Below are 12,451 nucleotides of genomic sequence, written 5' to 3' on the forward strand. Positions count from 1 at the left end.
GCGAGTCTAACCATAGCACAACCACCGTTGACGTCTCCGCAAAGCGGTACTCATTTTATACCGACCCCAGAGGGATGATGATGGACTGAGTCATCCCCCAACCAGAAGTGGAACTCTCAACATTCTTATTGCGAGTATATACATACTGTACTATATATATCCCGTAGAGCAATATATAAAAAGCATTAACTACTGAGAGGCGTCGTGGTAATGTGGCGAATAGCGGTCCCTTGTAACCGTGTTCGGAAATTGCTGTGTTTAATGTGCGTGCCGAATATTCCTCCGTTATTACCTCGCTGCATCTGGTGGGCACGACGAGATGGAGGCCACAACTTTGGCACACATTCGCCTCGCTCGCTCCCTCTCTCTCTCTGCTCCCCGCCGTAACACCCCCCAATTCCCATTCACGGCCAATAAATCCCGAAGACAAAGATCCAGTCCCCGCCGCCGCCGTCCCCGCGAAGCCTGCGGTGCGGCAATTTGCTGTTCGCGAGCACCTATTAAGGTCGCCAGGGTGCACGAGGAGGGGTGAAGATGGGCGTGGTGTGGCCAGAACCGCCTTTGTCTCGCCGTCGCCGATGTTTTGCGCATTGTGCCAGGAAATCGGTCCAGGACTGCTTCGTATGATTTGTAAATCTACCGTGGGACGAGGAACACCAAACGCCGTGTGGGTGGTGGAGGCGACTTCACCATACTTCACCACGTGGAGCAGTTCGCAGGGAGCACTCGGCACACGGCACAGTAGCCATTTAAGGTTGAGTCAACCTTTAGGGGCGATATAATTCGCCACTGATGTTAGCTGTGGCCAGGAATCGAACTCGGGTTACCGGCTTCGGAGGGCAGTTCCATGGTCCACTCCGCCACCAATTAATCACACAACGTATCAACGCATACACCATCGCCCCCTCCCCCCTCCCTGCGTCGTTCTCTCTTCTTCCCTCCCCTCCCTCTCGACTCACATCCGTCGCCCACCCGTGCACGATGCAATTGCGTCAAGAGAGGAATAAACACGCAGAGTGCGCTAACGTGCGCGCTAAATGACGCGTATGATCACCCACAGTGGCTGGCCGACCGTGATTGACGTGAGAGTTCGTGCGTGTGGCCGCGTGTGTGTGCTGTGTGTGTGTGGATCTGTGACTGTGTGTGTGGATCTGTGACTGTGTGTGCTGTGTGTGTGTGCTGTGTTGGTAGATCTGTGACTGTGTGTGTGGCTGTGTGACTGTGTGTGTGTCTGTGTGTGTGTGGATCTGTGACCGTGTGTGTGTGTGCTGTGTGTGTGGATCTGTGACCGTGTGTGTGTGTGCTGTGTGTGTGGATCTGTGAGAGTGTGTGTGGCTGTGTGACTGTGTGTGTGCGCTGTGTGTGGATCTGTGACTGTATGTGTGCTGTGTGTGTGTGGATCTGTGACCGCGTGTGTGCTGTGTGTGTGTGGATCCGTGACTGTGTGTGTGGCTGTGTGACTGTGTGTGTGTGTGGATCTGTGACCGCGTGTGTGCTGTGTGTGTGTGGATCTGTGACTGTGTGTGTGCTGTGTGTGTGTGGATCTGTGACTGTGTGTGTGGCTGTGTGTGTGTGGATCTGTGACCGCGTGTGTGCTGTGTGCTGTGTGGATCTGTGACTGTGTGTGTGGATCTGTGACTGTGTGTGTGGCTGTGTGATCGTGCGTGAGTGTGTATGGCTGTGGAGCAGCGGTTTAGCGCTACGCTGCGCTACGAACCCTGCGACCCGAGTGCGATTCCCACTCACGGCCAACACCAGTGACGACTAACCGAACCGGTCCTGGTCTTCCCCAAGCTCGACTCGGCCTCAAATGAGTACCTGGTGCGATGTGTAAACATTTCCACGAGGGAGACAAAGGCGGCCGGGCGTGGTGCTGGCCACCCACCTCTACGTGTGCAATGCTGCCCTTCAAAGGTGCTCGCTTCCAGCACTTGCCCCAAAAGTCTGTTAAGCCTATACGGGGGATCTTTGTGTTTGTGTGTGCGTGCAGGCTGCTGCTTCGTGACGTTCTACACGCGCAAGGCGGCTCTGGAAGCACAGAATGCGCTGCACAACATCAAGACCCTTCCCGGGGTGAGTGGATGATCGCCACGTGCGTTTCCTAAGCACCGTGCCACTGTATTTAGCACTTCTATTGCATTGGTCTTTCTCGTGTGTTCTGCTCAACTTGCGCTATGAATGAATGCGTCCTACAAGTGAATTCCAACTGCAGTTCGCCCAGCGTGAGCCTTGCCCCCGCGGGTCGACCCCATCGCTCCCGTTCACGACGATCAACAATTCGCGCGTGCGGTCCATCGCGCGCTAATTAATGACGTCACTAAATTAGTGACAACAATTATGACGTCATACAATTGCCATGCCCGTTCAATTAATCGTGCTGATTACTTAAGACATATTTGGTCATAAAAAACACATTTCATGAAGAAATACAACCGCTATAGTTGAGCGAATTGTACGATGCAATGATCGTGGATCTTATATCGTGTGATGTATTGTAGTATCGCCCTCGGAGGGATTCGAGTACTGGTAGGAACCACCTGGTTCCACCAGCACACAGGGGACTATTGTGTCTGTCCGTCCGTCGTGCATCCAAAAATGGGAGGGGTGGGGCTGGGTGGAGAGGGGAGGGTGGGGAGGGGAGGGCCTGGGTGGGGAGGGTGGGGAGGGGCTGGGTTGGGCTGGGTGGGAGGGGTGGGGCTGGGTGGGGAGGAGCTGGTCACCCCGTGGTGCCCTTATAAAACTCACCGTTTAACCTACTCACGCCGGCTTGTGCCCGCCCTCACAGTCGGCCATATTTGCGGAATACACCACGCCGCCGTTGACCCTGGCCATTGACCGAGCAACCCAACGTTCCTACCAGCTCCCTCCGCAGGAGGAATGTGTTTAATTTGCACGGATGTTTGTGCGCGTGTGGAGCGGCGTAAGCGTTGATTGGTCAGCGCACTGCGCTACGAACCCGGCCACACGAGTTCAAGACCCCCTCGCGGATCACGTCGGCGACGATGTTAAACCGGTCCTGATTCAATTATTTAATGAATACCGAATACAAAGTGCGATGGGAAAACGTCAGTATTGGGGAGACAAAGGCGGACGGGCGTGGTGCTAGCCACCCATTCCCTCGTGTGCCGTGCCTGCCCTTAATAGGTGCTCGCAGACGACAATTGCCCCAACAGTCTGTAAACGTCTCTATATGTACTATATATACTCTTTGGTTCTTTCGGTAAAGTCACGTGGGTAGAAAAATAAAATAAATCACGACGTTTCATGCTTTCCCACCTGATGACGAAACGTCGTGATTAATTTTAATTTTCTACCTTCGTGACTTTACCGAAAGAACCGAAGAGTATGGATTCCTGCAGTCACGAAAGCTTCAAATCAAGATTGTACTCGATATGTCTTGCGTGTAACACGTGTGTGTGTGTATAGACTGCGTGTGTGTGTGCACGTGTGTGTGTGTGCATGTTTGTGTGTATAGACTGCGTGTGTGTGCACGCACACACAAAGATCCCCCGTATAGCCTTAACAGACTGTAGGGGCAAGTGCTGTTAGCGAGCACCTATGAATGCCGGAACGGTACACGAGGGGGTGGGTGGCCCAGCACCACGCCCGACCGCCTTTGTCTCCCCAGTGGCGATGTTTACTCAACGCACCAGGTACTCATTTCAGGCTGAGTCTACCTAGGGGAGGCCCAGGACCGGTTCAGATAATCGTCACTGGTGTTGGCCGTGAGCGGGAATCGAACCCGGATCGCCGGGTTCATAGCGCAGCGCGCTAACCACTACACCACCGCTCCCCACACACACGCACACACGCATACACACACGCACACACGCACACGCACACACACACACGAACACATACAGCTACACACACACACGCACACACACACGAACACACAGCTACACACGCACACACACACGCACACACACACACGCACACACACGCACACACACGCACACACACACGCACACACACACGCACACACACGCACACACACGCGCACACACACACACGCACATACACGCACACACACGCGTGCTTCATTACTACAGCCAGGTCACACAGCTGCAGCTCCCAGCTCTGTAGAGCAGCGGACAGACCCAGTCACATCTGCTGCATGACACCAGTTCCCCAGACACCCGGAGCTGAGAGATACACACACAGACAAAGGTTCCCCGTATAGCCTTGAACTGCAGCCAATTCCTATGAAGGCCGGCACAGCACACGAGGGGCTATGTTGGGAACACCACGCCCGGCCGCCTTTGTCTCTCAATTACTGATGTTTCCACACCGCACTCGTGACTCATTCAGTACTCAGTGCTGTGCTGCTGCTGCTGCTGCTGCTGTGACACTCTGAGTTTACATTATGAGACCTCCTTTACCAGTGGCAAAATATAGTAATAGGTTTTTATCCTTTCAACTGGTACAAAAACTGACACCTTTTTACAAGGGGTCATGATTGGTCCACACCCGAGACAGCTTTTCTTAGAGCCTCGTCTCCGTTGGTCCAACATTGGTCCAACACCAATTGAGAATTACTCTGAGGACAGTGCATATCATAATCATCATCAGAGTTGTTAATTTTTGTTTGCATTTTGACTGCTTGTGTTGTGGTTACCCCTTATATAAAGGTGTCAGTTTTTGTACCAGTTGAAAGGGTAAAAACCTATTACTACACTCTGAGTGTTGCGCTGCTGCTGAAACACTCTGAGTGTTGTGCTGCTGCTGAAACACTCTGAGTGTTGTGCTGCTGCTGCTGCTGCTGTAACACTCTGAGTGTTGTGCTGCTGCTGAAACACTCTGAGTGTTGCGCTGCTGCTGAAACATTATGAGTGTTGTGCTGCTGCTGAAACACTCTGAGTGTTGTGCTGCTGCTGCTGCTGTAACACTCTGAGTGGTGTGCTGCTGCTGTAACACTCTGAGTGGTATGCTGCTGCTGCTGCTGCTGAAACACTCTGAGTGTTGTGCTGCTGCTGAAACACTCTGAGTGTTGTGCTGCTGCTGCTGCTGTAACACTCTGAGTGGTATGCTGCTGCTGCTGCTGCTGTAACACTCTGAGTGGTATGCTGCTGCTGCTGCTGAAACACTCTGAGTGTTGTGCTGCTGCTGCTGCTGTAACACTCTGAGTGGTATGCTGCTGCTGCTGCTGCTGAAACACTCCGAGTGTTGTGCTGCTGCTGCTGCTGAAACACTCTGAGTGGTATGCTGCTGCTGCCACGTGGCGCTCTGCGCGTGTTACGTCGTGAATCTTCGCCACGGCGAGGGCGCTCGCTGATGGCATCTGTCGGCGGCTTCTCCCCGTGCCTCTTTAATTGCTCCAAGCCCTCCCAATCAATGAGGCAACTTTTTGCCTTCTTCTTTTCCCCGCTACATTCTTTCATTATTTCCTTCACCCGCATGTCAGTACCGTCACGCATCCCAGACGCACGCTCTTCCCCCGACAGCTGCCCGATCTTTTATTTTTTCAACCTTCTTCGCTTTTTTCCGACAGACCAGGCAGCGTGCGTCGTTTGGGGGGCCATGGAGGGGAGTAGAATAGGGGGGGGGGGCAGGGCGGGGGACAAGGTGGGGGGGGCGCAGGAAGAGAGATGCAAAACGAGGGAGCGAGAGCCGAGGGAGGTTTTCGGGGGGCGCTGGGGAGATGGAACCGTGGTGTCAGGCAGGGCGGGTGTGGGTCAGCATGCAGCCTTCATTACTGCGGAATAATAGCGTCGTCGTCGAGTATAAATTCCGATAATGAAGGGGTTGTAAGTGACATTTATCCCTTTGATATTTCTCCAGAGATTGGGTCATTACTATTGATGCTCGCCTTTTTTTACAGCCTTTGCCGACCACCCTCCCTGTATTTAAATGTAAATTGCCTCATGCGAGACGCCACGGCGAACTGAATTAATGACGGCTGAGAAAGGGGGTGGCTTTTTGTGGCACCGAGGCCCTCTTTTAAAATAGTTCTCTCGCTCGCTCTCTCGCTCGTAGTTTCTTAGACTGCGCGGCGGATAGAATTTGTGCTTTGATCCTTTAACAACAACAACAAAATACACAATAACTCTTCGTCCTGAAGTCTCGCGCAATAGATATTTCATTTTTATATCTTGTTTTTTTTTGGGGGGGGGGGTGGGTGGGGTTGTTGGTTGTGTTTACAAATTGATGCCCAGTAATGCGCGCCTTGGAGAATACATCACGGCACAGATAAACACTGCGGGACAGCGGCGGCCGCCCGGTGAATTTATCTCTGGGACGTGGAAGTCTGTGGGGGGGGGGGGGAGAGGGGGGGGGGGTGTAAGCAGTTCACAATCTATAGACTGGATAGGCGACTATGCGGGTGGGGGTGGTGTAAGCAGTTCACAATCTATAGACTGGATAGGCGACTATGCGGGTGGGGGTGGTGTAAGCAGCTCATGGGGGTGGAGGGGGCGGGTCACGAGGGGGGAGCTACCCACCTGCTCCTCAAGGAAGTGTGTCTTCTCTATAGAGTGTGTGTCTTCTCTATAGACTGTGTGTCTTCTCTATAGACTGTGTGTCTTCTCTATAGAGAGTGTGTAATTACTCTATGGAGTGTGTAACTCTGGGTTTTTTGGGTTTTCTCCCACGGACAAAAAGCCACATCATTTAATTGCTGTTGGCCGAACATAGTCATTGCAGGACCAACAGTCAAAAAAACCTCTTTGGACTAAGTGCGACTTTCCTGGACAAACCAGTCATTACTAATGACCAGCCGCTACTGTCTGTATAGCAGCTTTGTCACAGAGGCTAGGCAGTGGAACGAGCAGGAGGAAGGGGCTGGCAGTGGTGACGGCTTCAATTGCGGTGCCGGCTTCGCACTCGAACTAAGGGCAACTAAGTCGCGTTGCCACTTTTTTTCAAACCCCGGGACACATCACTCAGCGAGCGCTCGGTCCGTCAGCACACCGCCGCATTGTGACCGCTCCCCACTGTGAACTCGATTTAAACTGCAATCAGCGACCACCTTGATCTTACCCAGGCTAGCGGCATTTGGGCTATCTTCAATCCTCGAAAGTTCCTTACGAAATAAGTCTGCCGCTAAATATATTCTGGGTCGTTTAATCCCCCGGGTGAATTCACGGACCCTTAGAAGCTCCTCCACCCTGTCCATGCATAAAGATCCCGCCCCCCCCCACCACCAATGTGACAACCAAACTCAGTTTAAAATCCCTGAAATATCCTTGTGCCACTTTAAATCACCTTGGACCTCACATTTTCTTTCAAGTGTCCGTGCAATTGATCGCCTCCGCTTTTCGGACTTCAAGTTATAAATGTGCTCGTGTGCGTGATGCGTTATCATCCCAGCCTCGCTGTTGGTGTCTGGGTGTGCTGGTTGTGCTGGTCGTGTTGGTTGTGTTGGTTGTGCTGGTTGTGTTGGTTGTGCTGGTTGTGTTGGTTGTGTTGGTTGTGCTGGTTGTGCTGGTTGTGTTGGTTGTGCTGGTTGTGTTGGTTGTGTTGGTTGTGTTGGTTGTGTTGGTTGTGCTGGTTGTGTTGGTTGTGCTGGTTGTGTTGGTTGTGTTGGTTGTGCTGGTTGTGTTGGTTGTGCTGGTTGTGTTGGTCGTGTTGGTTGTGCTGGTTGTGCTGGTTGTGTAACCGTGATGCTTGTGCACGACTTTGCCGTCTGGAACTTCGCCGTGGTTCGGTCGTCGTTTGCGGACCGCTCCTCGTGCCCTGCGCGTGCTGGGAGGAGGCTGTCGCGTGGCTCTGTGGCTCCGTGAGGCTCACGTCCACTCACTCTCTATATAAATATCACGACGCTCTAACTGTTTGATGACAGTCACACGTGTAAAAGCATTCGTGATGTGAACCGTGGATCGCTAAGCCCCTATTTGTTTTGCTGTAGTCACAGCAAAGCAACTGCGAATATCGCAGCTGCACAAACGACGACGAGGTGTCTATGGCTCGAACCAGATCAGCATCGACGATGAACACTCATCGCCCCCATTCGATTTAACCTGAGACCACAACAAACCGAAGCAAGGTAACGCTAAAAGATGCCAATTCCCAGACGCGTCCCGGGGTCAAACCGCGGGGAGGTGGAAACCCCCATCGCTCACCCGACGGTTTATGGCACAGGGGTGGGGAACGGCCGGCCCGCGGGCCGTATGAGGCCCGCGAAATCATTTGGTGTGGCCCTGCCAAGGCAACCGCTGGCGGGACTCGAAATTCAATAAATCTCGGAGCAAACCTGGAATAGCAGTTGCGAGTAGCAGCATCATCATCAATACCAGCTAACGTCATCACACGCCTCGCCAAAGAGAAGCAGTTCCAGCCATCACATTAGGGGTGAGTTAATTAAAAGTTTGACCACATTTTTAAGTTGACAATTTTGTATAATTAAATTTGTATAAATATTCAAATGGCCCTTGGCAGAAACGAGGTTCCCCACCCCGGGCTCATGGGGACGCGGCCCGTCGAAAGTTGCGCCACGGGCGCGTCGTGCTCCATCGCCGCCGTCTGGATCCGCGGCGTCTCGCTGGGCACGACGAGGCGACGTCGTTGCCGCGTCCCTGCGAGCTCGTGGGACCGCACGGTTGGGGTTTGTCTGCCGGACGTACCCGGGGTGGTGGGAGCAGGCCGGGCGTGGCGCGTTAATGGTTCGGTAACCGTCCGTGCGTCCTCATTCATTCGTTCGCTTCGCCGGGGGCGGTTTTTGTTTCTGCGGGTACGTGCGTGCGTGTGTGTAAGCGCGTGAATGTGTGTGTAAAGGGTGTGTGTGGGGGGAGCGGTTAGTGTCGCGGCGCGCTGCGTTACGAGCCCGGCCACCAGAAGTCGATTGCTGCTCACGGTCAACACAAGTGACGATTATCTGAAACGGTTATGGGCCTCCGCTAGGTCGATTCAGCCTCAAATGAACACCTCGTGTGACGTGTAAACGTATCCAGTGGGGAGGCAAAGGCGGCTCTGCGCTAGTGCTGGCCACCCACCCTCTCATGTACTTCGCCGGCCCCTATCGCCTTAACAGGGGCAAGTGCTGTTAGCGAGCAGCACCTGTGAAGGCCGGCACGGCACACGAGGGCGTGGGTCGCCCGGCACCACGCCCGGCTACAAACCACTCCGATCCCTCCGCCTCCGCCCTGCGTGTCGAGTCTCTGCATTGCCGCCACCACCACCACCGCACGGCGCCTCTCTTGCGAAATCCTTGACAATCTTTTGTGGATTCTCACAAACGGCTCTGTGGGAGGCGCGCCGCACGCGGACTCTATCTCGTCTCCCTTCGCCGGCTCCCGTCAAGGCCTCCCACGGTCACACTCTGTGCATCCGACTTCCACAGCAACATTGTTCCCCCCTCCCCCCCCGCCGCACGACTCACCACCACCACCGTCAACATAATACGTGTCGGTTGTTCTTGTTGCTGTTGTTGGTATTTTTTACGTACACGCACAAAATAGAATCTCCCCGCGTTTACGAGTGGGTGGAATTTATCTCCCCGTCGTTCGTGGAAATTCAAGATGGGACGCACCCAACACCTTGAAGTTATCTCGCGGTCTTGCCCCCGTCTTACTCCCCCATTCTCATCTCACTGCACTTCCCCTACCCCTGCCACGCACTCCCGTCGGCTCCAGCCGCCGATGGCTTTCTGTCGTAGCTGCAGGGCGACCTTCACTCGGTGGGAGGTCGCTCGCTCTGCCGCAGCTCCCTTACGGCCGCCATCCATGCGGTCATCTCCCTGTCCCCTGCCTGTGACGCCGTCGAAACCCGTATCGTACTGCAACGTCGACATTAGTATGGCAAGGACGAGCATTGGCTTAGGATCCCTATCGGCGTTTAATTGGATTGTGGTAATCGTCGTATCAAACGCGGGCGGGTGTGTTGGGTGAAGGGTTTTGAGTCGGGTCCCCGATGGGGATTTGAACTCGTAACTTTGTGATTGTGAATCGAGCGGTCCAAGCGCTTTCGCCGCGGTGATGCACGGCAGTCAATAACAACCCGGCGTGGATTTATACAGCGGCGTCCAAATGTCACCGTGGCTCGTGACTGTACAGCAACAGCGGGCGCATGCATACAGTGGTATAGAGAGAGAGACGGGGGGGCGGTGGCAAGTCGGTGACAGGCAGAGAGAGGTCTCGAGCCTGGACTTGGACGGGGACAGCAGGGAGCCGGCAGTACGGATGGCTGGGGGAGGGGGGGGGCATTCCAGGTGATGGAGGCAGCAGATGGGGAATGAGCAACCTTCATCGCCTCCCCATAATTACAGACTGCCAACGCGACGTGGGCCGCGATCCGATTTATACAAACGACAAATAAGTTGTGCGACAATTGTTATTTAAAGCTTCTGGGGTTTTGTTGTTGTTGTTCATCATCTGGACCGCCGCCCCCCCCCCCCCCCCTTCCAACGAGTAGCGAGGGATTCTTGTTAGGTATTCGTGCCGTTCATTCTGTGCTCGCGCGAGCCCGAGGAGGTTTTGCGAGGATGTCGCCTCCTCCTCCTCCAGCACCCCGACCGCGTCAGGCACCTGGGCCCCCTCCGTCGAGTGATATCATCCTGCGCCATCAGATCAACTTAACGATTTAGTCACGTCCCTGAAACGCGGCGGCAATTTGTGACAGGGTGAGGCGTCGCTCGCTGCGCGTGCCGAGCGAAGCGGCTCAGTGGAATCGCGGCGCGGATCGATAGACGCATTTCGTTTTTTTCGACGATTTCGCCATCCATTCTTTCCTATTCCTCCTCTCGCTCGCTCCCTCACCCCTCCACCCACGCCGTCTCTCTCTCTCGTTTATAGTCAGTAGAGTTTCAACCTCTGATGTACAACGACAACTGGGACATTTTCATGGGATGAAGGAGACTCTCTCACAGTACCAAGTTTTATAATTTGTTTATATTTTGGGTTCGGCCACGCTATGATCCCGGGGTAAATTTGTGTTGTTAAAAATCCTTCACCGCCTCACGCGTCCACGAACAAATTACATTGTCACGTGATGTAAGCCGTTGTCCATCGAACGAAGACGGCTGTCACCGCATCATCATCGCGCAGCGCTCTCAGATGCGCTTCTGCGGCCGTCTGGAACGCTCTTCCTTCCGATGCTAGGAAGCCACCGAAGCTTTGCACTTTCAAATCTAGTTTAAAAACTCATTTATTTAGAAGTGTTTTTTTGGGTGTGTTAGTTTGTTGTCCTTCCCCCCGCACCTCCGATTAGCACGGCTGGCTACGTACGGTGCGAAAGAAGTTCAACGTACATACATTAACGCGTCGGCTTACTGCTGATTCGGCTCGCACACGAGCCAGTCGAGGGACGATTCTGACAGCGCAAGTGTAGCGATTGGGCACGATGACGTCTCGCTTGGAAGTGCGTCAAGCAGCGTCAGCACGAGATCCAGGAGGCCGCAGTAGAAATGCAGGAAGTCGGAATGAACACCGCGAGAGGGTACAGAGCCCTGTGTCCTCGCCTTGTCGCGAGTGGTTGATGATCGTGCAACGGACATAAAACCGCGACTTTTAATGTTACGGGGCGTACGAAATGACCCCTCGGGCCGTACGTGACCTGTGGCATTAGGGTCCCCCATCCCTGCACGGGAGCATCGTGGGAAGGTTCCCTGAAGAATCGGGTTACCACCTCTAAGACACGAAAGCGAGAGCTCCGTGGAAGTGATAAATCACGGGACTGTCGATGTCCCGGTGGAGATTTCCCAGGACAGCAGGAGGAACGATCATGGGAAAAACCCAGGACAGGGGGACAACTCGATCCTTGGGTCCCTCCGACCCACGGGCCACATTGCAGTTGCACCGCCTGCGCACTTGATCTTTACGCCACTGGTTTAGAACCGTTGTGTAGTGCCGGGTGAGACATCGCGTCGCTTGTGGTCCTGGTGAAGACTTCCCGGATTTACCCAGGACAGCGGCTGCTTCAATAAGAGAACGATGCTGGCGAATCCGGGACGGGTGGCATCTCTTACAGTCCGCAGCCAACAAGGCGAAACAGCGGGGAATGTGCAATCAATGCCTCTTCCGGCTTCTCGGTGTGCTGGGAAGAAGGGCCATTGCTCGGAACGTCGCCTGCTGTTTAGATATTCTTTGCTGCTATTGGCAAATGTGTTGCAGGGATGTTTTTTCCGTTGTTGTCACGTGTGCCCGTGTTCGCGAGTTCACGTCGTGTCTGTGCACGCGTTACCTTTTGTACGGAGCGATTCTATTGTTGTTGTCGGTCACTCGCGGTCCAGTGTCCCCTCCCCTTCGTGCTGGAGTCGCCGTGAACAAGACGCTATTGTTGAGAGTGCGCGAAGTGCCTCTGTGTTCGAGCGAGAACGTGCGTGTGACCTTCACGCAGCGAACGCACGCACGCACACACGCACGCGTAACACGCACAAAGATCCTCCGTCTAGCCTTGCACACTGTTGGGGTAAGTGCTGTTAGCGAGCACCTATGAAGGCCGGCACGGCACTCGAGGGGGTGGGTGGCCAACACCGAATGGCGATGTTTACTACACACCGCACCAGCGACTCATTTGA

The 12,451-nt window shown here is 54.2% G+C and overlaps 1 protein-coding gene across 5 annotated transcripts in view; it reads left to right on the top strand.

Moving 5' to 3' along the window:
- Window positions 1-12,451, top strand: part of LOC133351378 (CUGBP Elav-like family member 1) — a 259,928-nt gene that overhangs the window by 218,537 nt on the left and 28,940 nt on the right. For all 5 annotated transcript variants that reach the window (XM_061566525.1, XM_061566527.1, XM_061566528.1 and 2 more), the window contains exon 5: window positions 1,991-2,073. In XM_061566525.1, the coding sequence (XP_061422509.1) occupies window positions 1,991-2,073 (83 nt within the window). The remainder of the gene's footprint in view (window positions 1-1,990; window positions 2,074-12,451) is intronic.

Source organism: Lethenteron reissneri, chromosome 37 (genome assembly GCF_015708825.2).
Source record: "Lethenteron reissneri isolate LAM-NWPU_2019-01 chromosome 37, ASM1570882v1, whole genome shotgun sequence".
NCBI classification, from domain to species: domain Eukaryota; kingdom Metazoa; phylum Chordata; class Hyperoartia; order Petromyzontiformes; family Petromyzontidae; genus Lethenteron; species Lethenteron reissneri.